Genomic DNA, 23,169 nt, shown 5'->3' on the forward strand with positions numbered 1-23,169 from the left:
AGGAAGAAGAAAAATTCCAGCGGTTTGGCATATCAACAGAGATTCCCCTACTACTGGTGTTTACGTCCAACTGTTTGGAGCTTCAGTTTGCCTACAAACCTCTCAAGAATGAACATTAATGACTAGTTTGAGTACATCAAAAGTCTACAATTTTAGGAGAGAATTTATGATGAATTTAGAGTCATATGTCATCCTCTTGAGACACATGATAACCTACATAACGTGAGGTCCATCATAAGCTACTACGATTGGTCACCTTTCATTCCAGCAGCGCGGATGCTTCCATGTTGAGTGGCTTTCTAGTGCAATCAAAATATTGTCTGCAAAGCACCTGTGATCAGAACAGTATACCATTCCTTAAGAACTTCACAGCTAAAATTGGGCATAAAGCCAGTTCTTGAAGGATGCAAAAGGATTTGGTTTTGACTGCATTTCTGCTTATTCCACATCTAGCTTGGCCACCTTTCCTGTCCCCCAAGGGGGTCAGCTATTCTTAGCTACTGATAAGCTACTATTATCTTGAGATAATAGAAAATGTTGATGCCAATTTCAAAGTTTTCCACCTCTGCACCAGGTTATTGGTTTCCAAAGTGACAGACTGATTCAATAAATATCCAGGCAAATGAGAACAAAATTGGACGCTTTCCAGAATCAGTAGAGTTGCAATTACAAGAGAGGCTTTCTCACGGATGAACTAAACACAACACTTGCAGTTAAGAGACAACTCGGGTGGTTAATCTAGACAACAAAAGTCAGAAAATAGTGACCACAGTAAATCACATTCAAACTAATACTCAACGTCACAATGATTTGACCTTTATCGTATAAGCTTATAGATGTTTCCTGTTACTTTTTGTATTGCTATTTGCCCATCCTAATTGAAGGAAGCTGACTGGGAAAGGACTTCACAAACAATTGCTTCGGCAACACATGGTGCCATGAAGGTCGTCACACAAATAACACAGTAGCTTGATCCAACTCTTCGTACAGCCTTGCTTCCAAGTCAGTTCACAGGATCTGTGACAAGTGGCAAGGTTATTCAAGTATTTGTGTGATTGCACTTAGTGATCTCATCTCTTGCTTCATCTTTGAACCACCAACTTCTTTGACATTCGATTTTGGATTTTCTTGAACAAGGAATGTTGGGGCAGTGATGCAAGTCAAAAATAAGAGCGAGACCCATGTCATGCACATCAGGCATAAGATCCAACAGTAGTCTGTTTGACCAGTTTTAACATGTAAAAGATGTTCCTTTTTATGTCACTCCTACAGAACTGTAGCCTGGTAGTTTTTCGAGTCCCCTTTCATTGATTGTTTCTCTGATTCGTTCAGCATCGCCCCATTTTCCTTGTCTAGCATAAAGGTTGGATAAAATTACAAAGGGAACAGGGTTTTCTGGCTCCAATTCTGAGAGCTTTTTGGTCATTTCTTCTCCCATCTTGGCATTAGAGTAGTGCTCAGAAGCTGCTAATAAAGAAGCAAAAACAGATGCCGAAGGTTTGGGAATGAGCTGTAATAGTTCTCTAGCTTCATCCAGCTGACCAGACCGAGCAAGTAGATCAACCATAATATTAAGTTGCTTTAGAGTTGGGGTTAAGCCCAAATCTGTGATCATCAAATTAAAAACTTGCCATGCTTTCTCTAGTTTACCAACGTGGCTGCACACAGACAAAATGCAATTCAGAGTAGCTGAATTTGGTTGTACTTTCTCCTTTAGCATCAGAGAGAACATTTCAAAAGCAGCTTCACCTTCTCCATTCCTTCCATACCCTGAAATCATCACATTCCACACAGCTGGATCATCATATTTTACTTCCAACTTATCAAAAACCTTACGTGCCAAAGAAAATTGCCCACATTTCATGTACATATCAATAATTGCGGTGACAACAAATTCATCTATGGATTTTCCTGCCCTAAGAATATATCCGTGAATCTCCTGGCCACAAAAGAGTGAGGATAGAGACGAGCACGCCGTCAGAAGACTAGTAATAGATTTCATACTGGGAATGACACCAGCAGAAAGCATTTTTCTGAAGAACATAAAAGCTTCAGCCTCTTTTTGCAGCAGAGAAAACCCAATGATCATTGAATTCCATGTAGCTGAATCTGGTTTCAATCCTTCCAATTCTAATTCCACGAAAAGCTCAACAGCTTTCTCTGTTTGCTCATTCAACATCATTCCAGTAATCATCGAATTCCACGTTATCAAGTTCCTGTTGCCACCCATCTCTTTGAACATTTCATATGCACATAACCAAAAAGCGCATTTCGAATACATGTCTACAAGTGCAGTTCCAACCATTGTATGAGATTGTAACTCGACTTTCACAATAAACGCATGGACTTGCCTACCAAACTTCAAATTCTTAAGATTAGCAGTAGCAGAAAGAACAGATATTAAAGTCACTGCATTCGGTTCTTCGTCTAGTGACTTTTTCATCTCCTTAAACACACTCAGGACCACTTCATCCACCCCATTTTGCAACAGCCCAGAAATAAAAGCATTGTAGCACACAACATTCTTATTTTGAACCAATTCAAACAACCTCGTAGCAGAAACACAATCAGCACAATTCAAATACATAGTCAAAAGCGAAGTAGCTGCATATATGTCCATTTCCACACCAATCTTTATAGCCCAGCAATGCATTTGAACGCCATGATTACTATTCACACATCCTGATAAAATACTAGCTATAGTAACCGAATCCGGCTTAAACTGTAAACTACTAAATAACATCCCAAACATCCGAAAAGCTTCAAAATGATACCCGTTTTGGGAAAACCCAGAAATGGTAGCGTTTACTGAAGCAATATTTGGTTGAGGAATTTCGTCGAACATCTTTAAGGCACTGTCCACTAAGGTGAGTTTCATGTACATATCAGTAAGAGATGTGGCTGCGTATACATCTGTGCCGAATCCGTATTTAATCAAATGGGTATGGAGTATTTTGCCTTGTGGAATAGCCTTTAGCTTGGCGCAGGCATTGAAGAGACAGGGGAAGGTGAATTTGGTGGGAACAAAAGAAGAAGAGTGGAGCTGGGAATACAAGTTAATGGCTTCTTTGTAGAGTCCATTGGCTACCAATTTTGTTATTTGATTCTTCATGGATTGCTCCCTTCATAGTAAGCATTAGAAACTGAACCAATACCCTCTCTTTCGGGTCCGTCTTTGTCAGAGAGATTTGACTCGTGTTGCACACTCTGTCAGGAAGGATCTTTTATGCTTGGGCCCGGTCGGGCAGATCCGCATATGTAAATGTTGAGTCCGGAACCAAAGTGTGGTTCTTTTGGACTCAAACGATAAAAATATATGGAAAAAAAAAATTGATTACTATTTTATATTTAGCGCGTTTATTCACCGGGTTATACCTTAACGACACATTTGTCTGTTAAGGTATAACCCGGTAAATAAACGCGTTATATTTGAACTTTGCTGCCCCACCAATAATTCAACTGCACTTTAGTGACCCACCAATTCATATGGGTATAGCGCATGGAGTATACGTGTTACATATATAATGTCTATTATGCATGTGCTATACATCAAATAATTGTATCCACAAACTGTTTTTTTCTTATTTAAAGAGTTTTAGAATTTGGTAAAAATCCATTCAGGATCCTTCACATCTTCCAAAATATTTGTTCGTTAAGTTATTTTGCATTTTGTCATAATGTCCGAAGAGCGAAAAATTAGGGTTTCATTATATTGGGGGGAGGGGGGGGAGGAGGTGAGGTTGTGGTGGAGAATAACTTAGTACGCTATAGTTGTTCTCCACAGTGTCATGTTAAGTTACCACTTACAACGGAGTACGATAGATTGTTATTGTTGTTATGTAAAAAAATGAGTGTGAGCAAACGTTCGGTTAATATTAAAGTAACCGGAAGATATCCGTATTTTGTTACTCCGCAAGAGGTTGCTTGTTATGCTAAGTTTAACATCGAAGACGATGAAACTCTGACAGATTTTTTGAGGACTACAAATGAACACCGGAAACTTTTTGTGATAAAAATGTTGGAAATGTATGTCAAGGCTGAAGATGTTCGCAATAATGAGGTTCCGCAAAATAGGGATATCCCTCAATCATCGGGTGGTTTTTTTGGCAGTTTTATCCGAACAGGTTGCGGGTGAAAGAGTTTGGCCAGATCTAAACTTATCTCCACGGACGAATGAGGAGCGAGGACATAATTTATCCCCAAGTTTACATAATCCACAAGCCGAGTGATAAACTTCAAATTTCCTTTGCGTTACAATGTTTATTTTTATGTATTGAATTTGTATTAACACTCATATATTCCACAAGGGGGTACCGGCCAGATATGAATTTTACAAGTTATGAACCAACAGACAGTTCGAATATGCCTAGTTTTGGTATGTTGGATCATGGTAGTCCATCCGGGAGTCATCAACAACAGGATAGTATGCATCATGGGATATCAACACATTTTGATTTGTAAGTTAAGTGATAAAGTTTTTATGTAAAAGTTTGGATGAATTTGAGAAACTTATTATTTTATTGGTTGTGCAGTGAAAACGAGCAACTTGAAGGTCCTGTCCTTACTCAATTGCCCGAAGACGACATATTTAATTGGGATTTGACAGATGCGCAGAGTCAGGAAGATGCTAGTGATTATGACAACAATGTTGATGAGTCTGGAGATGACACACCCTTCCCTGATGATGGTGATGATGATGAGGATGAGAATGAAGAACCTGATTTGACGAGAGAGCATGCTCCACCTCCCATTAGACTAAGAGTATACAAGTCCCATGTGCCGTTTCATTCAAGGGTGATTCCCTACCTTGATCGGTTGCCAAGTATGCCGGATGTGTATGCCCTCACAAGGGATCTTGATAAAATTCGGACAGTAGTGTGGGATGAATCTACAACAACAGTGTTGTCAAAGGGCATGCTTTTTGCTGATAAAGCGCGCCTAAGCAAGGCAGTGCGGATGTACAACATAAAAGAGTGTCGTGAGATCGTGGTTCATGAGTTATTTTCGGAAGTATACAAGGTTATTTGTCGTATATGGTTTCAAGGTTGTAATTAGATATTGCGTGCGATAAAGTTGAAAATAAATATGTGGATTATAGGAAAATACATTGGCATCCACACTTGTGAAATGGATACATTAAGTGAGAATCATTTTAACTTGAATGTTGACTTGATTTCTCTTGTCTTGATTCCACATATTGAAGCGTCCATAAGGTACAAGATCAAAGAGTGTATAACATCTGTCCACCAGGTATATGGATGTACCATTACCAAAAGAAAGGCATTTCTCGGGCGTAAACGTACGTTTTAAATTATTTATGGTGACTAGGATAAGTCCTTTGCCGCTCTACCCAGGTACATGGATGCGTTGCAACACTTTAACCCCGGGACTGTTGTTGGATGGAAGCTTGAGCGGAGTCCGAGAATACCAAAATACATATTTAGGTATGTGTTCTGGGCATTTAAACCAGCCATTGATGGTTTTGTGCATTGTCGGCCGGTAATATCCATAGACGGCACTCATGTCTATGGAAAGTATTATATTAAGTTGTTGATCGACGTTGCAGTAGATGCTAATGGTAGTATATTTCCCCTAGCATTTACTATTTGTGCCAATGAAAGCCAAGAGATGTGGACATTATTTTTAAACCACTTGAAGGAGCACATTGTCAAACAACGTTAAGGTATTTATCTAACATCTGATCGGCATGGCGGTATTTTAAGTTCTGTACATAATTTGCGTGCACGGCAAGAACGGTGTGCCTGCCACTGTTACTGTGTTAGGCACTTGAAGGCCAACTTCCAGAGGGCTTATCCATGATTTAATGTGGATGGCTTCAACAGATCACCAAGAGTGTAAATTCGGGAGGCGAATGGAATTGATTAGGAAGAAAGATCCAGAAGCCTATCGTTATGCGACATGAGCTTGACAAGTGGACTTTGCATAAGGATGGTGGTAAAAGAAAGGGAAATTCTGACTACATGTGTCAGAGTCTTTCAACGGGTTATTGAAGTCTGCACGTAGATTGCCTGTCATTGCCATGGTGCGGATGTCATTCAAGAAGATGGCAGAGAGGTTTGTTGAAAGATCTAGAGGTGCATCATCATTGATGGAAAGGGTTGTTGAATTTATGCCACAACCAATGAAACGATTTGAGAAATATAGGAAGCGAGCACAGTGGCATTCATTTTTGCAGTATTGCAGCGAGCGAAATATTTTTGAAGTTCGCACTGGTCTGCATCACAAATGCGGGAATAATACACACACTGTCAATGAAGCCAGAAGATTATGTTCATGTGGAAAATGGTCAATCTATCACTTTCCATGCTCACATGCAAAATTTATGAAATACAATTATGTTTTCAATGGGGTTAAATCTAATTAATATTTAGCATTAAAGATTCAATACAACAATTTAACATACACCCCAAGAAATAAATAGCAATTTTTATTGGCCATTATCGTCACTGTCTGGCACTATTTCATTGTCACTGTCTTTATCTTCTTCGTCAACATCTTGTATGCACCCTTCCAGACCGAGGGCATCGTAATCTAGGCCGAGTTGACACATATTTCTCATATTTCATCGCTATCATCAATAATACCACTTGCTTGATTTCTACAACAATATGGGACTCCTACGCCCAATGTCTGTGATATAAACATAGGTAGTCTCTCCCACTCGACAACTATTGGGAAAGCAGGATAATCATTGTCTCTATGCAATGTTAAATTTTATAATTAATCCCAATACTGATCCTCCGTCCCTTCCAGGTAGTTAAGATCATCCATTGCATGATTAACGGCTAGTGCCTTTTCCATCTCTAGAATCTCCTTCATCAAATGCTGAATCACTTTTGGTTCATCTTTATGTGTGTTTGTTTGGAAGGTTGCAGACAGTGCTTGTGGTAAAACAAGCCCATGCCCGTGACATAGTACTTCATAATCACATCATTTTGAGTAAAGGGGAACCCATTGTAGTTTTTCGCCCCAAATTCGCATACCTTCAGGCTTTGTAGAATGCGCTTCACCCTCAATAATGTGCCCTGCAACTTTGAGATCGGTGTGTATATTGATAGGCTTATTTTCCAAGGGACATAGAACACCATACCACTTATCATCAACCAAATCTGTATAGCAACCTAGCATATTCTTTTCAAGGTAGGGATCGATTGTGTTATGACGTATTCCATGTGGATCTTTTAAACTACCTTCACCTTTTTGCCTCTTCTTAAACCACTTATTAAATGTTAGTGGCATTTCTGAAATGGATGTTGTGATGGTTCTTCAAATGGTCTTTGAATACTGATCTCTTGGTTCAACTTAAGAAGAACTAAACTGCACGAACTTGTATATTAAACGTAGCGCCTCACCAATATGCGCTATGTGTATTGTCATATCGACCTGAAAAAGCTGAACCCACTTGTACCCTAGAGAATCACTATCACGCGAAACACAACACCTCACCAATATGCGCTATGTGTATTGTCATGTTGACCTGAAAAAGTTGACGATCTAAAAAAGCTGTCGACTTGAAAAAGCTGGACCCACTTGTACCCTAAAGAATCATTATCACGTGAAATATAGCACCTCACCAATATGCGTTATGTAACCTAAAATCACTCTTAGCTGTCTATAAAAACCTCACGCATTTTAGTTATTAGTTGCCTTGTAACAAAACGAATAGAAAAACTTTCCATTAATTTTTCATTTTCGAGCATTACATGATTGGACGCAATGACGTACCAAGGTGTTACTGTGGCAAATGTGCGATTTTGAAGCCATGTTGGTCAAATTGCAATCTGGGGCACAGACGTTGGATGTGTAAACAAGTTGTAAGTTATTATTTTTGGAAAAAATGTTTGTTAATAGTTTTTATATAACACGTTAATTAATAGTCTTGTGTTATCATCCCATTGGTAGGACAAAAATCAATGTGGTTTTAAAGAATGGTATGATGAACCCATTAACCAAGAATACTACAAATCATGTTTGCTAAACATTTGGAATCTGACTGGTGAATACGAACTTCAGATCTTGAAACTACAAGAACAACTTGCGGCAGTGAAGGAGAAACTAAAAGAGGCAGAAGAAGAAAAAAATAGGTTGGAAGAGAAATTTAAGTGGTTGAAGCATAGAATAATGGGCGATAGACAAACACATGGATGCATTTAGTGTAGTATTTTATTTTTATGTTGTACGTGTCATGTATTATCTTTAATTGGTAACGAATTTAAATTTATGTTAAGTTGTCGTTTTTTGTATTCTAGTGTTAAACTAATAAATAACCCGAGAAATAAAAACATATGCGCAAATTATGTAAAACATAAATAATGTTGCTATTATATATTTAATGTCATATATACAACTAATAATACATATCAATGAGTCCCACATCGTGTATGCTTTAAAGCATTGGCTGGCCTAAGGCGCATCCCATCCCGCCCGGCTATGCTATCAGGATCATCCTCATCACGTTGCCTCTTTATCGGAGGATGCGCTGCAGCATGATCATCAGTAAAGCTGGCAGACTCGGTAGCAGCGGCTGTTGGACCAGCAGTAACCTACAGAATAATAATATATTTTAGTATATGAAATATAAAATACTAACATATGTGTTAGCAAAAAATATTTAATGGTCATACCATGGTCTCAGGGGGATCCTGAATAACATCATCCGTCTCCGGCAAGTCAGTATCGCACAATATGGTCTCTGTGACGGGCGATGACGAAATCTTTAAAAAAAATAGTTTAGATATTACTGACTAATCAATGACATAAAAACAAATTGAAATAATAGTAATACAAACAAACCTGCATCTGAGTAGCACCACAATGCTCTGTAGGAACATCGAGGTGCACTGGAGTAGATGAAGTATGTGAAAGATCCTCAGCATCCCTCGGCGATTAGCCATAACTCAGTCGTCGCCCACTATGCACCTCTCGTATCGGCCGATCAGCATTAACCGTCGATGGCTCTAGAGGAGCAGAAAAATACTGATCCCACTCCTGTCGCGTAATGGCCGTGCCCGCAATCAACAATGGAGCAGACGGAGTCACCTGCGAAGTCCCTAGCGACAGCTGAAGGCTGAATGACGGCATATCATGAGGAGCATCATGTGGCTCAGGGTGTTCACCCGGATGATCATCTCTAAATATCCTCCATGGGTGCCTCAATTCCCCCTTGCTCCCCGTCCTCGCCGATCACCATGACCTCGTGGGCCACCACTTCCTCTCTGGCCATGCCTGCCACATCTACCACGTTCAGGATCCAATGGTGGCCCATGATGGTACTCCTCGGGCGGCACACACTACTAGAAATCCAGTAAAAACCGACCAACGTTGGTCGGTAATGGCCATAAATCGACCAAAACGCGACCATTTACGTGTGGACGGTATTTTTGTGGTCAGAAAGGAATACCGACCAAAGTTGGTCAGAAATTACCGACCAACTTTGGTCGGTCAATTAAATTCAAAAAACAAAAATATTGCAAAAAAAAACCGACCAAAGTTGGTCGGTATTTTAATTATGTAATAAAAAGATTCACTATCTGAGAATCGAACCGGGGTCTGTATTGTGGCATGATACTATTCTACCACTAGACCATTGGTACATTTTATTTTGAGACTGTCTTTTATTTGATTTAGACTCTTTAATTGTATTTTCGCACGAAAATAACCGACCAAAGTTGGTCGGTTTTATTAAAAAGTAAATTTACCGACCAAAGTTGGTCGGTTTTTTTAAATGACCCGCCGAATTAATCGACCAATTTTGGTCGTTTTTTAATGTTAATTTTTATTTATTTTAATTGAAAATCCGACCAAAGTTGGTCGGTTTTTTGAAACATAAATTTTGCGGGACTCAAAAATAGTTTCCCACATTTTTGCGCCAAAGAAAACCGACCAAAGTTGGTCGGTTTCGTAAAAAAAAAAATTAAATTTTTTTTTTTGAAAAATCGACCAACTTTGGTCGGTTTTTGCCAAATTTCTAGTAGTGACATAAGCAGCCTTGTCCTAAGCGCCCATCCTCTCAGGCACATCTTAATGTGTCGGCAACAAGATCAGTAACCTGACAACCATAACACGTGCAAAGCTATCGTTCCCTCGCCTGTATGCTGTAACATCTGCAGTGCCAACTGGTAGAACTGATGTAAGCCAATAACCTGCATAATATGTAAAATATTAATTACGGAAGAATAATGTAACATTATAAGTAAGTATAACAATTAACATACCAGTGTCTCATGCCTCCAGGTGTATGGAATGTACCGACCACCAGCGCGATGAATGGGATACCAGATGATAAGTCGGGTAACGTTGCGATACCAACTCATGTTGTCACGACCCAAACTAACCCTGTCGTGATGGCGCCTATCGTGGAACTAGGCAAGCCGACTCATTTCTAAAACAAATCGATATTTTCATTTCAAAGATAATTTCAAGGCTATCTAACATAAAAACCTTCGTAAAGGAGTTCAAATCAATATAAAAGTGCGGAAAGAAAAGCCCGACATCGGGGTGTCACTAGTCATGAGCATCTACTATAATTTATCTGACAATATCGAGACTAACATAGTCTGGAAAATAGATAAATACAACTAAAGGAAGATAATAGGGAAAAGAGCAGGGCTGCGATCACCAGGCTGCTACCTTGCTATCCCCGGGAAAATCTGCAACCGGAATAGTCAACAACCGCTACCGTGTCTAGCTACACCTGGATCTGCACACATGGTGCAGGGAGTAACGTGAGTTCTCCAACTCAGTAAGTAACAACAATAAATAAAGACTAAGCAATAGTGACGAGAAATAAGCATATAAAGTTCATATCATGAAATCTTAGTAAAATACCACATGATTTTAAAATCAGGGTTTGAATCAAAACATCCCGTTTAAACCCAGTTCCAGTAAAATCATTTAAAGATATTTTTCAACAGTTTTCAAACAAAGACTCAATGCAAGGTAAGCAAAAATGATGAAATCATAAATAGCCCCTCGGGCAAAACATCACTCATATGCAGCCCATCGGGCAAACCTTAGTGATAAAATCATAAACAGTCCCTCGGGCATACCTCACAATCACTCGTAAATAGCCCCTCTGGCATACCTCACAATCACTCGTAAACAGCCCCTCGGGCATACCTCACAATCAACACTCGACACTCGCACTCAGTAGGTACATGCGCTCACTGGGGGGTGTATAGACTCCGGAGGGGCTCCTTCAGGCCAAGCACTATATCAAGCCAAATCATGGTATAAATCACTCAGCCCCTCGGCCTATATCAAACATGTTGCGGCGTGCATCCCGATCCCAAAAATAACCTCACAAATCAGGCCCTCGGCCTCACTCAGTCATAAACCTCTCAAGCCACTCGGGGATTTTAGTAAAACCAGGGTACTTAGCCCAAAACAATATTTATATGCATCAAAACAGAGTAATAAAAACTGAGTTATGCAGTAAACAGGTATAACCATGACAATATAGATTTTCAATCGAAAACAGTGAGAGGACAGTAAGAAAAGGCCCCTAAGGGTCCAAACAACACTGGCACAAGGCCCAAACATGACATTCAACCCAATTTACAGAAACTCATTTCTAAAACTCATAAGTATCATATAGTTTCAACAAAATATGCAATTTTACAGTTGCTACGGGACGGACCAAGTCACAATCCCTAACAATGCACGCCCACACGCCTGTCACCTAACATGTGCGTCACCTCCAAATAGTAAAATGATACGAAATCCAAGGTTTCATACCCTCAGAACTAGATTTACAATCTTTACTTACCTCAAACCGGTCAAATCTCTACCCCGTAATGCTCTTGCCTCCCGACACGGCCTCCAAATGCTCCAAATCTATTCATAATCAGTACAATACTATCAATATACGCTAATGGAATGAATTCTACAAGAAATACTACCAATTTAGACCAAAAATCCGAAATTGGCTCAAACCGGCCCCCGAGCACACGACTCGAAATCGGGTAAAAGTCACAAATTACGAACACCCATTCACTCATGAGTCCAACCATACTAGTTTCACTTAAATCCGACTTTGAATTGATATTCAAATCCCAAAAATTCATTTTATGAAGTTTCTACAATTTTTCCCAAATTTCCACCTCAAATTACTAATCAGATGATGAAATCATTGATATATTCATGTATATTAACCAAATTCGAGTTAGAATCACTTACCCCGATGAATTTCTTGAAAAACCCACGAAATATCGCCACAAACCAAGCTCCTTAAGTCCAAAATGTGAAATAATGCCCTAAACCCCATTTATATAGTGCACCCTCTGAACTCCCACTATGCGGTCCGCAAAATTCCAAGCGCGGTCGTGCCTCCCAGGTCCTGCAGTCGCGAAAAACTGGTGTGACCGCACTTTTTGTTGGCTGCACTGCAATTCTTTAGTATTTTGGCCATAACATTCTCGACAGATGTCCAAATGATGAGTTCTTTATCTTTTTGGCAACTAGACACATAGGGCTACAACTTTCAATTTTGAATTATCTCAAAATTACTTGTAGATCATAAGATATAGGCTTCCAAAGTCGGACCAGCGAATCTGCAGAACTTTTTCCCCGAGTGCGGCTGCGGCAGAATTATGCGGTCCGCGAAATTCTCCTAAGGTACGCGAAATTCTGCTGAGGTCCACGAAATTCCAAGCACCAGAACCATACCTGAGTTCCGGAAATGCCTGGACTCGCTCAAAACTAACCCCGAAACATACCCGAGGCCTCCGGAACCTCAACCAAAGGTACCATCAAGTCCTAAAATACCATACAAACTCAATCGAGCTCTCGAATCACATCAAACAATAACAAAAACATGAATCACACACCAATTCAAGCTTAATAGACTTGAAATCTCAAACTTCCACAAACGATGCCGAAACCTATCAAACCTCGTCCGAATAATCTCAAATTTTGCACATACGTCACAAATGACACTATGAATCTAATCCAACTCCCGAAATTCCATTCCGACTCCGATGTCAATTTTTTCACTGCCGATCGGAAATCACCAAATTTCCAATTTCGCCAATTCAAGCCTAATTCTACCACGGACCTCCAAATTACATTCCGGACACGCTCCTAAGTCCAAAATCACCTAACAGAGCTATCCAAACCATAAAAATCCCAATCCGAGATCGGTTACTCATAAGTCAATATCCGATTGACTTTTCCAACTTAACCTTCTAAATAAGAGACTGAGTGTCTCATTCCACTCTGAAACTACTCCGGACCCGAACCTACCAACCCGATATAACACAACACAGCTGAACAACACATAATAAAGCAGAAATGGGGAAAACGGGGGTATAACTCTCGGAACGACCGGTCGGGTCGTTACACATATACTCATGCTCGCCATCCATACGGTGAGGTGAAGGGTATGGCGGAATCAGGTCATACCTCTGGTCTCAAACCTCAATCTAGGCCTCTAGCCAGGCTATATATCTCTAGTCAACCCTGGAACGATCATCTCACTGGTAATATGTCCCATGCCAAGTGGGCGGAATAGGTTCAAGCTGCGGGAGACCAAACTGGCGAAGGACTCGCTCGGTGGCATGATGCTCGACTATATTGAGACATATCATTGGGACGAAAGAGCTCCACATAGCTCGACTGCAGGAGCAATAATCGGGCAAACCAGCTATGAGAGCGTCATTGTATGGCCTCCATACGAACTATTTTAATAAATACAAGAATCGTGAGTAAACACAATGCATATCAAGCCAGGCCAAGTAAACTTAAGTATATATGTACCTGCGCGACTTCAAGTAAATCCAACAAATCCCTGTAATAAGGGAGATGATGTCGAGCCTCGACCTCATGTGCGTAGCCTCGCCTATCAACCCACTTCCAAGCTAAAGGGAGAAACGGTAGAGGTGGTGCATCCGAAGCGATCAGTGGTAGAAGTGGATAGAACTGCAGCAACCGCTCCTAGGCCCAAACCTAATATAGATTGTGGACGTAAAATTTAAGGTGGTTTTTTACTATGTATGTTATAATCATGAAAAGAATTGACTGTAGTTTCACTTACAGCAGTGGTAAAAATCCGACAACGTCTCTCTGGGTTCCCATGCAGGCCCGACATATCTGCCTATACAAGTAACCTAGAACAGCTGCACCCCAGCTGTAACCAGCTAAATCATCTAGCCGCTCTAGATGATGTAGAAATCTTAAGCTGATTAGGTTTTCTTGAAGTGTTCGGGAACAATGTACCACCAAATATCAGTAACATCAATAGTCTCATGTGCCGGTCGATATCCTCTGGCAATGAATCATCTGTAATCTTCGTATCCATCGCCACCAGATGCTGTCGAACGGGCGTCAGCTACAATCGACTGGCCCCATTCAATGCAGTCGGCTCTGCTGGCTGGAAATCGGTGAGCTGCTGCAACATATGAAGGTAATCCACTCCCCTATAGTCTCTAAGAGCATGCGGGTAAGCTACAGGTATATCATCAACAAGTAGCCCGAAAAGAACCTCCACGTCCTCAAGCGTGATGGTAGCCTCGCCGATGGGTAGATGAAATGTGTGCGTCTCCAATCTCCACCGCTCTATCATAGCCGTGATCAACGCTAGTCGAACTGCAATCGGCCGATCTCTATGATCTTGTAGAAACCTGTATCCTGAAGGCGTCTAACTATACAGGTATGCAATGGGTGGTCCCTAATGAACTCTCATATATCGTCAACACGTCTGGGACGGAATGTCTGGGGACAGACAATGCCCATCCCAGATATGTGAAGACCTATGGTTGCCCTGTGGCAATAGTAGCTCTCAAGATGTAGGTCCCAGATGCACATGGGGAACCTCCATGACGATGTCTGTAAATTGAACAATATTAATTAAAGTATTTTTCTGTTTAATTGTTTAACATCTTAAAATATATTGAAATATCTTTTATATTAATATTTAATTGATATTTTTTCTATATTATTACTTATGTTAATATATTTTCTATATTATTATTTTATATGTAAGTTTATTATATTATTTTATATGTTAGTTTATTATTTTATATGTTTATTTCTTACTCAGCTATTTTTGGGTATAATAGAATTAAATAATTAATTTTCATAACTATACATGATATAATTAATAAGTATTCATATAAAAATACTTAGTTTGACAAACTTTCTATATTGTTGTTTTTATGTTATTTTCTTACATATGTTGACTAAAATTCGAGAGAGTTTGTGTTTGAACTATTATTGTTTTCATATATTTTTGGGGTTAACAGATAATTAAATGATTAATTTTAATAACTACAAAGATAATTTAGTAATTATTCATATAACAGATACTTAGGTTGATAAATTTTCTATATTAATATTTTATATGTTAGTTTCTAACATTTTTCTATTAAAGTAACACTACTCTAAATGGCCATGAACAAAGTCAACTACCATAAGATAAAATTTATTATCAGTTTTACTACGCTAAAGGGCACTACATTACAATTTAGGGTACAACATAACACTAAAGGGCACTAAATAATAATAAAGTCACATATTAATATACGTACAACATTAAAATCACATATAACATTAATTATTCATAAAGTAATAATTTATCTTTATTACTAATTTCTTAGCACATAAATAATCTAATTCGGATAAAAATAACAAATTAATTAAATCACAAAACGATCACAAAAAGACATAGACCACAATAAAAATAAATACTAAGCATTTTATATACATGAGTTTTACCAAAAAGTAAGTCGGAATACCTCGATTTAAAGTTTTTTAAAATGTAAAAATGTGATGATTTGGGGGACGAAATGAGCAATATACGATATCCACTACATGAAAACGCCTTGGATTTTAAATATGTAAAGATTCATATTAGAGTGTTTGGATCTAGCATTACTCTCCACTAAGAACCCGTTTGCATTAGTTGGTTGTAAATAGTTGATAAGCTTAAAGTGATGAAATTAATTTTTTAAATAAGCATTTATGTGTTTGGATAGATGTGTTGAAATTGATAATAATCAAATGATGTGTTTGGTGATAAACAGTTCTTTTATTACAATGACCAAAGTACCCTTAAAACTTTACAAAAGATTATAAATTTAAAAGATTCTTTGTAAAGAAAATGATGAACATCGAATATGGAATGAAGAGAAAGTTAGAAAATTTATTTTGGGAAAAATATTTTGTGAATTAAAAAATATTACTAAGGATAAATTAGTAAAGCCTTGGTCAAACTAAAAAAGCTCATAAGCTGAAAAACCATAAGTTGGGGGTGACCAACTTATGACTAGTTTTAGCTTATAAGTACTTTAGGTGTTTATCAAATACGCAGATAAGCCAAAAGATGTTTATAAACTAGTTTGACAAGCTTATAAGCATAGCTAAACACCCTATAATTTGGACATTAGAGTCCCGACTAATTTGTAAGGTTATCATATCTTAAATCTTGGTGGCCTGGTCTTCCATACTATTTCTGCGATACTTAACACCCGTTTGACCATAGATTTTGAGTATAATTTTTCGAAAAATAAATAAATTGAAAATACTATTTGTTCATGGAACATATTTGAATTTGTTTTTCAAGTTCCCAAGAAAAGGTTTAGGGCAGTTTTTGGTGAAAATTTTTCTTGCATTCACAAAACTTCAAGTTTTTTTTTTTCAAATAAAATGCATGTCTAAACACAACTTCAACATTCAAAACTTATTTTTCAACACAACTTCAAAAACTTTCTTTTCAAGTTTCAACCAAATCTATGTCCAAACGCTAACTTAGATAAAGTTGGGTAACTTTTTTATTACTCCCTCCGTTTAAAAAAGATTGGCACTATTCCTTATGTCCGTTTCAAGAATATTGGCACATTTTAATATTTTTTCAATAAGAAGCATTTATAGCCACATAAATGTTATGATATATTTAAGACCACATGCTTTAAAAGTTTCACAATCACACAAATGTTATGACTTATTTGAGACCACATATCTCAAAAGTGTTTACTCATTTATTAAAGTTTGTGCCAAGTCAAACAAGGACAATATTTTTAAAATAGAGGGAGTACGAAAAATAATTTAGTATATTTTGTTACAATAAAGTGAAAGTTTAGAGATCATCCATGTCTTTAATACTAGGTGGGGGTGGGGGTGGGGGAATAGAGTGGGGAGGGTTGAAAAGAGTTTTGGAAAATATTGTTTTTCCTCTTGGTAGAGAAAATGTTTTCATCCAATTAGAAAAAAATAAGTTTATAAAAAAAATATTTAAATCAACCAAACATGAAAAATTAAAAAATCTTTTCTAAAAAATATTTTCCTTCGTACCAAGCACACCCTTAATTATCAATAAATAGCATAGATTCTACAGACTTGCAATAACATGCTTACTAGTAATTTTATCATTTACAACCTTTGTGGGTTTACGGTCAATTTGAACATTGACAATCTACAATCAGTACTACATATTTGAAGTTGTCTATAAAGAAAACAATTACGACTATATCAATATAATATGATAATTTTTTTCCTGTTTAAACGGCTAATCATTTCATATTTAATAGGAAAGTGGAAGGGAAGAGTTGTGTAACGACCCGACCGATCGTTTTAAGCATTTACGCCATTTTCAATTATTTTAAGTCTTGAATAACTTCATATGATGTATTATGACGTGTATGAATTGTCGGTTTTGTTTTCAGGTATTTCGGAATATGTTCGGAAGAATGAATTCCATGTTGGAAGCCTTAATTTGAAAGAGTTGACCAAATTTGACTTTTTAGTATTCGACTTTGGATCGGAGTTTTGATGATTCCGTTAGGCCTGAATGGTAATTTTGGACTTGGGCGTATGCGCCCGGAATTTAAGTTGGATATTTCTAGAATGTTTCGACATCATTTCTTCAAGAATAAGTGGTACCACATTACGCAAATGAGTTTCGAATTCCGTTTTGATTGAAGCATTAGATCCGTATTGAAATTACGGAGCCATAGCAAAAAGAATCGTCGAATTCAGACATCGTATGAGAGAGTTATGCCCATTTCCGTGTCGAGAAAGATTGTTATTTTTCTGGGGCAGAGGCAAATCGCAGGTATCAAATGCGATTTATAAGTCTCAGGTGTCAATTGCGACTTGCCTGGACAGATTCTAAAACGGGGGTTTCGGCCATTTTTAACACATTTGGAGCTTTGGAGCTCGGATTGAAGCGATACTTGAGGCGATTTTCACCATATGGATTGGGGTAAGTGATTCTAACTCGATTTTGGTTAAAGTACACGAATCTATTGTTGTTTTTATCAACAAATTAGTGTTTTGGGTTGAAACTTTCATTAACTTTAATTGAAGGTTTGAAGGCCGAGTTGTGGTCGAATTTGAGTAATTTTTGTATGGTTGTACTCGTAGTTAAATGGGGGTTCAGATTTTGTAATTTTTGTGGGATTCCGAGATGTGGGCCCCACCGTTGACTTTTGGTTAACTTTTCGAGCGGAGTTAAATTTTTTTATAAATTGTTAAACTGTAAGCATTGGAGTATATTTTGATTAATTTGCACGTTGGTTGACTAGTTTTAGATCGTTTGGCTTGGGATTGAGGAGATAGGAAGACGTTCAGAGGTTGATACGCACGTAATGAATTTTTCGGAGTATTGTTTAGCTTGCTCAGATTTTATTCGTCTTGTTCGAAGTAAATAACACTTCTAAACTTGGTTCTGAGGGTATAAATTCCTGAACTATGTGTTATATGATTTGTTTGAAGGTGACACACATGCTAGATGACAGGCGTGTGGGCGTGCACCATAGAAATTGTGGCTTAATTGATTCCGTGGACTTGCCTAATCGAATAATCATGTCATTTTCCACATATCCTTCACGTGTTTGAGAAATTGAGCTAAGACTCGTGTTAAAGATCATGTTTAGACTACGTATCGATAATTTTGGGACCCACGGAGGTCGTATTGCTGTTGAATTATTTGTTTAAATTATAATTTTGAACTTAGTCACATCTGTCATTTGCATATCATATCTCAGTCTCTGTTGCCATTTATTGATACATCATATCATCATGTCGGGCCGATTTTCATGACATTGTGAGCCTTAAGAGACTGGAGAGATTATTGACTGAGCGGGGCCGAGGGCCGGGTTGTGAGTGATATTTATGGGATCGGGCTGCACGCCGCAACATGTTTCTTTTATTTATTTATGCCTGGATCTGGCTTATTATAGCGCTTGGGCTGAAGGAGCCCCTCCGAAGTCTGCATCCCCCACAGTAAGTGCATTTGCATTTACATTTGGGATGGATCTTCCCTAAGCATTTACATTTGGGATGGATCTTCCCTAAGCATTTACATTTGGGCATGGATCTTGCCTAAGCATTTATATTTGGGATGGATCTTCCCTAAGTATTTACATTTGGGCATAGATCTTGCCTAAGCATTCACATTTGGGATGGATCTTCCTAAGCATTTACATTTGGGCATGGATCTTGCCTAAGCATTCACACTTGGGATGGATCTTCCCTAAGCATTTACATTTGGGCATGGATCTTGCCTAAGCATTTACATTTGGGATGGATCTTCCATAGGCATTTACATTAGGGATGGATCTTCCATAAGCATTTACACCTGGGCATGGATCTTGCCTAATTATTTATATTGAGGGATGAATTTTCCCTGGGCTGGATTGGCACTATACAGTATTGAGTGATTGACTGTCAGTTGATCTTCATATTGAGAGATAGATCTTCCCTGGGCTGGATTGGCCATATACAGTACTGAGTGATTGAGTACTCTGAGAGTGTGAGTTCACAAGACTCCATTTTAGTGCATCACATACAACATGTTTATTGACATATAGATATAGAGATGTCACATTACTCATATGAGTTGATCTATTTTACTTGTATTGAGTTTACCTGTTGAACTTGAAAGCATGCCTACAATTTTGTACTGTTATTTCTATATTGGACTGCACCTGTTGAGCTCGTCATTACTTTCATCCCAAAGGTTAGTCTTGTTACTTATTGAGTACATTGGGTCGATTGTACTCATACTACACTTCTGCACCTTGCGTGCAGATTTTGGATGTTGATGCTGTTGTACATGGCGGGAGCTAGCATCGAAGATGTACATGCGATCCAGTCACAACTGCCTCTTGTTTTAGGTAGCTTTAGAAATTTTAAATATGTATTTGTATATTTCAAGCAGATGACGTATTTGTATTTCACTAGCTTTGTAAATTCTAATCTTAGAAGCTCATAATTTATACTACCAGTCCTTGGGGAGTGGATTAGAGTCAGTTAAATATTAATTAAATCGGATTGTTGTTATCTGGCTTACCTAGCGGGTGAGGTTAGTGCCATCACGACTAAGTGTCAAATGCGACTTGCCTAGACAGATTCTAAAACGGGGGTTTTGGTCATTTTTAACACATTTGGAGCTATGTAGTTCAGATTGAAGCGATTATTTGGGTAATTTTTACCATATGGATTGGGGTAAGTTATTCTAACTCGGTTTTGGTTAAATTACACGAATCTATTGTTATTTTTATCAACGAATTAGTGTGTTGGGTTAAAAATTTCATAGACTTTAATTGAGGATTTGAAGGCCGAGTGGTGGTCGAATTTGAGTAATTTTGGTATGGTTGGACTCATGGTTAAATGGTGGTTCGGATTTTATAATTTTTGTCAGATTCCGAGACGTGGCCCCCACCGTTGACTTTTGGTTGACTTTTCAAGCGGAGTTGAAAATTTGTATAAATTATTAAATTGTAAGGATTGGAGTATATTTAGATTAATTTGCACGTTGTTTGACTAGTTTCAGATCGTTTGACTTGGGATTGAGGAGATAGGAAGGCGTTCAGAGGTTGATACATGCGGAATGGATTTTCTGGAGTATTGTCTAGCTTGCTCAGATTTGATTCAGCTTTTTTGAGGTTAGTAACACTTCTAAACTTAATTCTGAGTGTATAAATCCCTGAACTACGTGTTATATGATTTGTTTGGAGATGACAGACATGCTAGGTGACATGCGTGTGGGCGTGCACCATAGAAATTGTGGCTTAATTGATTCCGTGGAGTTGCCTAATCAAATAATTATGTCATGTTCCACATATCCTCTATGTGTTTGAGAAATTGAGTTGAGACTCGTGTTAAAGATCATGCTTAGGCTACGTGCCGATAATTTTGGGACCCACAGAGGTCGTATTGCTGTTGAATTATTTGTTTAAATTATATTTTTGTACTTAGTCACATCTATCATTTGCATATCATATCTCAGTTTCTGTTACCATTCATTGATACATCATATCATCACGTCGGGCCGATTTTTATGACATTGTGAGCCCGAGAGACTAGAGAAATTATTGAGTGAGTGGGGCCGAGGGACGGGTTGTGAGTGATATTTATGGGATCGAGTTGTACGTCATAACATGTTTCTTTTATATATTTATGCCTGGATCTGGCTTATTATAGCGCTTGGGCTGAAGGAGCCCCTCCGGAGTCTGCACCTCCCACAATGAGCGTAGTTGCATTTACATTTGGGATGGATCTTCCCTAAGCATTTACATTTGGGCGTGGATCTTGCATACGTATTTACATTTGGGATGCATCTTCCTTAAGAATTTACATTTGGGCATGGATCTTGCCTAAGCATTCATATTTGGGATGGATTTTCTCTAAGCATTTACATTTGGACATGGGTCTTGCCTAAGCATTTACATTTGGGATGGATCTTCACTAAGCATTTATATTTGGGCATAGATCTTGCCTAAGCATTCACATTTGGGATGGATCTTCCCTAAGCATTTACATTTGGGCATGGATCTTGCCTAAGCATTTATATTTGGGATGGATCTTCCATAAGCATTTACATAAGGGATGGATCTTCCCTAAGCATTTAAAACTGGGCTTGGATCTTGCCTAATTATTTATATCGAGGGATGGATTTTCGGTGGGCTGGATTGGCCCTATACAATACTGAGTGACTGACTATTAGTTGATCTTCATATTGAGGGATGGATCTTCCCTGGGCTGGATTGGCCATATACATTACTGAGTGATTGAGACCTCTGAGAGTGTGAGTTCACGAGACTCCATTGTAGTGCATCACATATAGCATGTACATTGACATATAGATATAGAGAATTCACATTTCTCATATCTTTCTGTGTTGATCTATTTTACTTGTATTGAGTTTACTGTTGAACTTGAAAGCATGCCTACAATGTTGCACTATTATTTCTATATTGGACTGCACCAGTTGAGCTCATCACTACTTTCAGCCCAAAGGTTAGTCTCGTTACTTATTGAGTACATTGGGTCGGTTGTAATCATACTACACTTTTGCACCTTGCTTGTCAATTTTGGATGTTGATGCTGCTGTACATGGCGGGAGCTAGCATTGAAGATGTACCTGCAATCCAATCACAACTACCTCTTGTTTTAGGTAGCTTTAGAATTTTTAAATCTGTTCATGTATATTTCAAACAGATGACGTATTTTTATTTCACGAGCTTTGTAAATTCTAATCTTAGAAGCTCATGATTTGTACTACTAGTCCTTTGGGGAGTGTATTAGAGTCAGTTAAATATTAATTGAATCGAATTGTTGTTATTTAGCTTACCTAGCAGGTGAGGTTAGATGCCATCACGACTAATTAGATTTTGGGTCGTGACAAGTTGATCGAACAATAGGGATGCCAAACACTTTTTAAGATTTTAGTGCTTTAGTTTCAGTAATCTATTTTTGTGGTTATGGAAGCCGGCAATTACCTTAGAAGACTTATTCTAGCAGTAAGATTCTCATCCAACAAAACATGCTTTATACCATTTCCTGTGACTCCAGTATGTAAATACCGGATACTTTGCAATAACCATTGGTATTGCCGTTCATTATTGCCATTTTAATACTTTGCTTTGCTTTTTCCATCATGCGAAGAATAAATTAAAGAATCAAAATTTAAAGCGCTTTTTCTACATGATAGCTGGCTGTCACGACCCCAATTTTCCTCTGTAGAATGTCGTGACGGCACCTAATCCCTTGGATTAGATAAGCCTAACACTTACTAAATAATTAGAAGAATTCAACCATCAAATGAAAAATACGAGATAAAAATCTTATACAAATTACAATTCCCAAAACCGGTAGTGCAAGTCATAAGCTCTACTAAGTTTGCTAGAAATCCCTAAATACAACTGTTCG

At 38.2% G+C, this 23,169-nt stretch overlaps 1 protein-coding gene across 1 annotated transcript; it reads right to left on the bottom strand.

The window, feature by feature from the left end:
• Nucleotides 1-86: 86 nt before the first annotated feature.
• LOC107821313 (pentatricopeptide repeat-containing protein At2g02750-like) lies at nt 87-3,225 on the bottom strand. Its single transcript, XM_016647751.2, has one exon. The coding sequence runs from the start codon at nt 3,110-3,112 to the stop codon at nt 1,256-1,258; it is 1,857 nt and encodes a 618-aa protein (XP_016503237.1). The 5' UTR covers nt 3,113-3,225; the 3' UTR covers nt 87-1,255.
• Between the last annotated feature and the right edge of the window lie 19,944 nt (nt 3,226-23,169).

This window comes from Nicotiana tabacum, chromosome 12, assembly GCF_000715075.1.
Source record: "Nicotiana tabacum cultivar K326 chromosome 12, ASM71507v2, whole genome shotgun sequence".
Lineage (NCBI taxonomy): Eukaryota > Viridiplantae > Streptophyta > Magnoliopsida > Solanales > Solanaceae > Nicotiana > Nicotiana tabacum.

What these genes read in the sequence shown, in the direction of transcription:
- LOC107821313 (XM_016647751.2), bottom strand. Translation starts at nt 3,112, where the DNA reads ATGAAGAATCAAATAACAAAATTGGTAGCCAATGGACTCTACAAAGAA.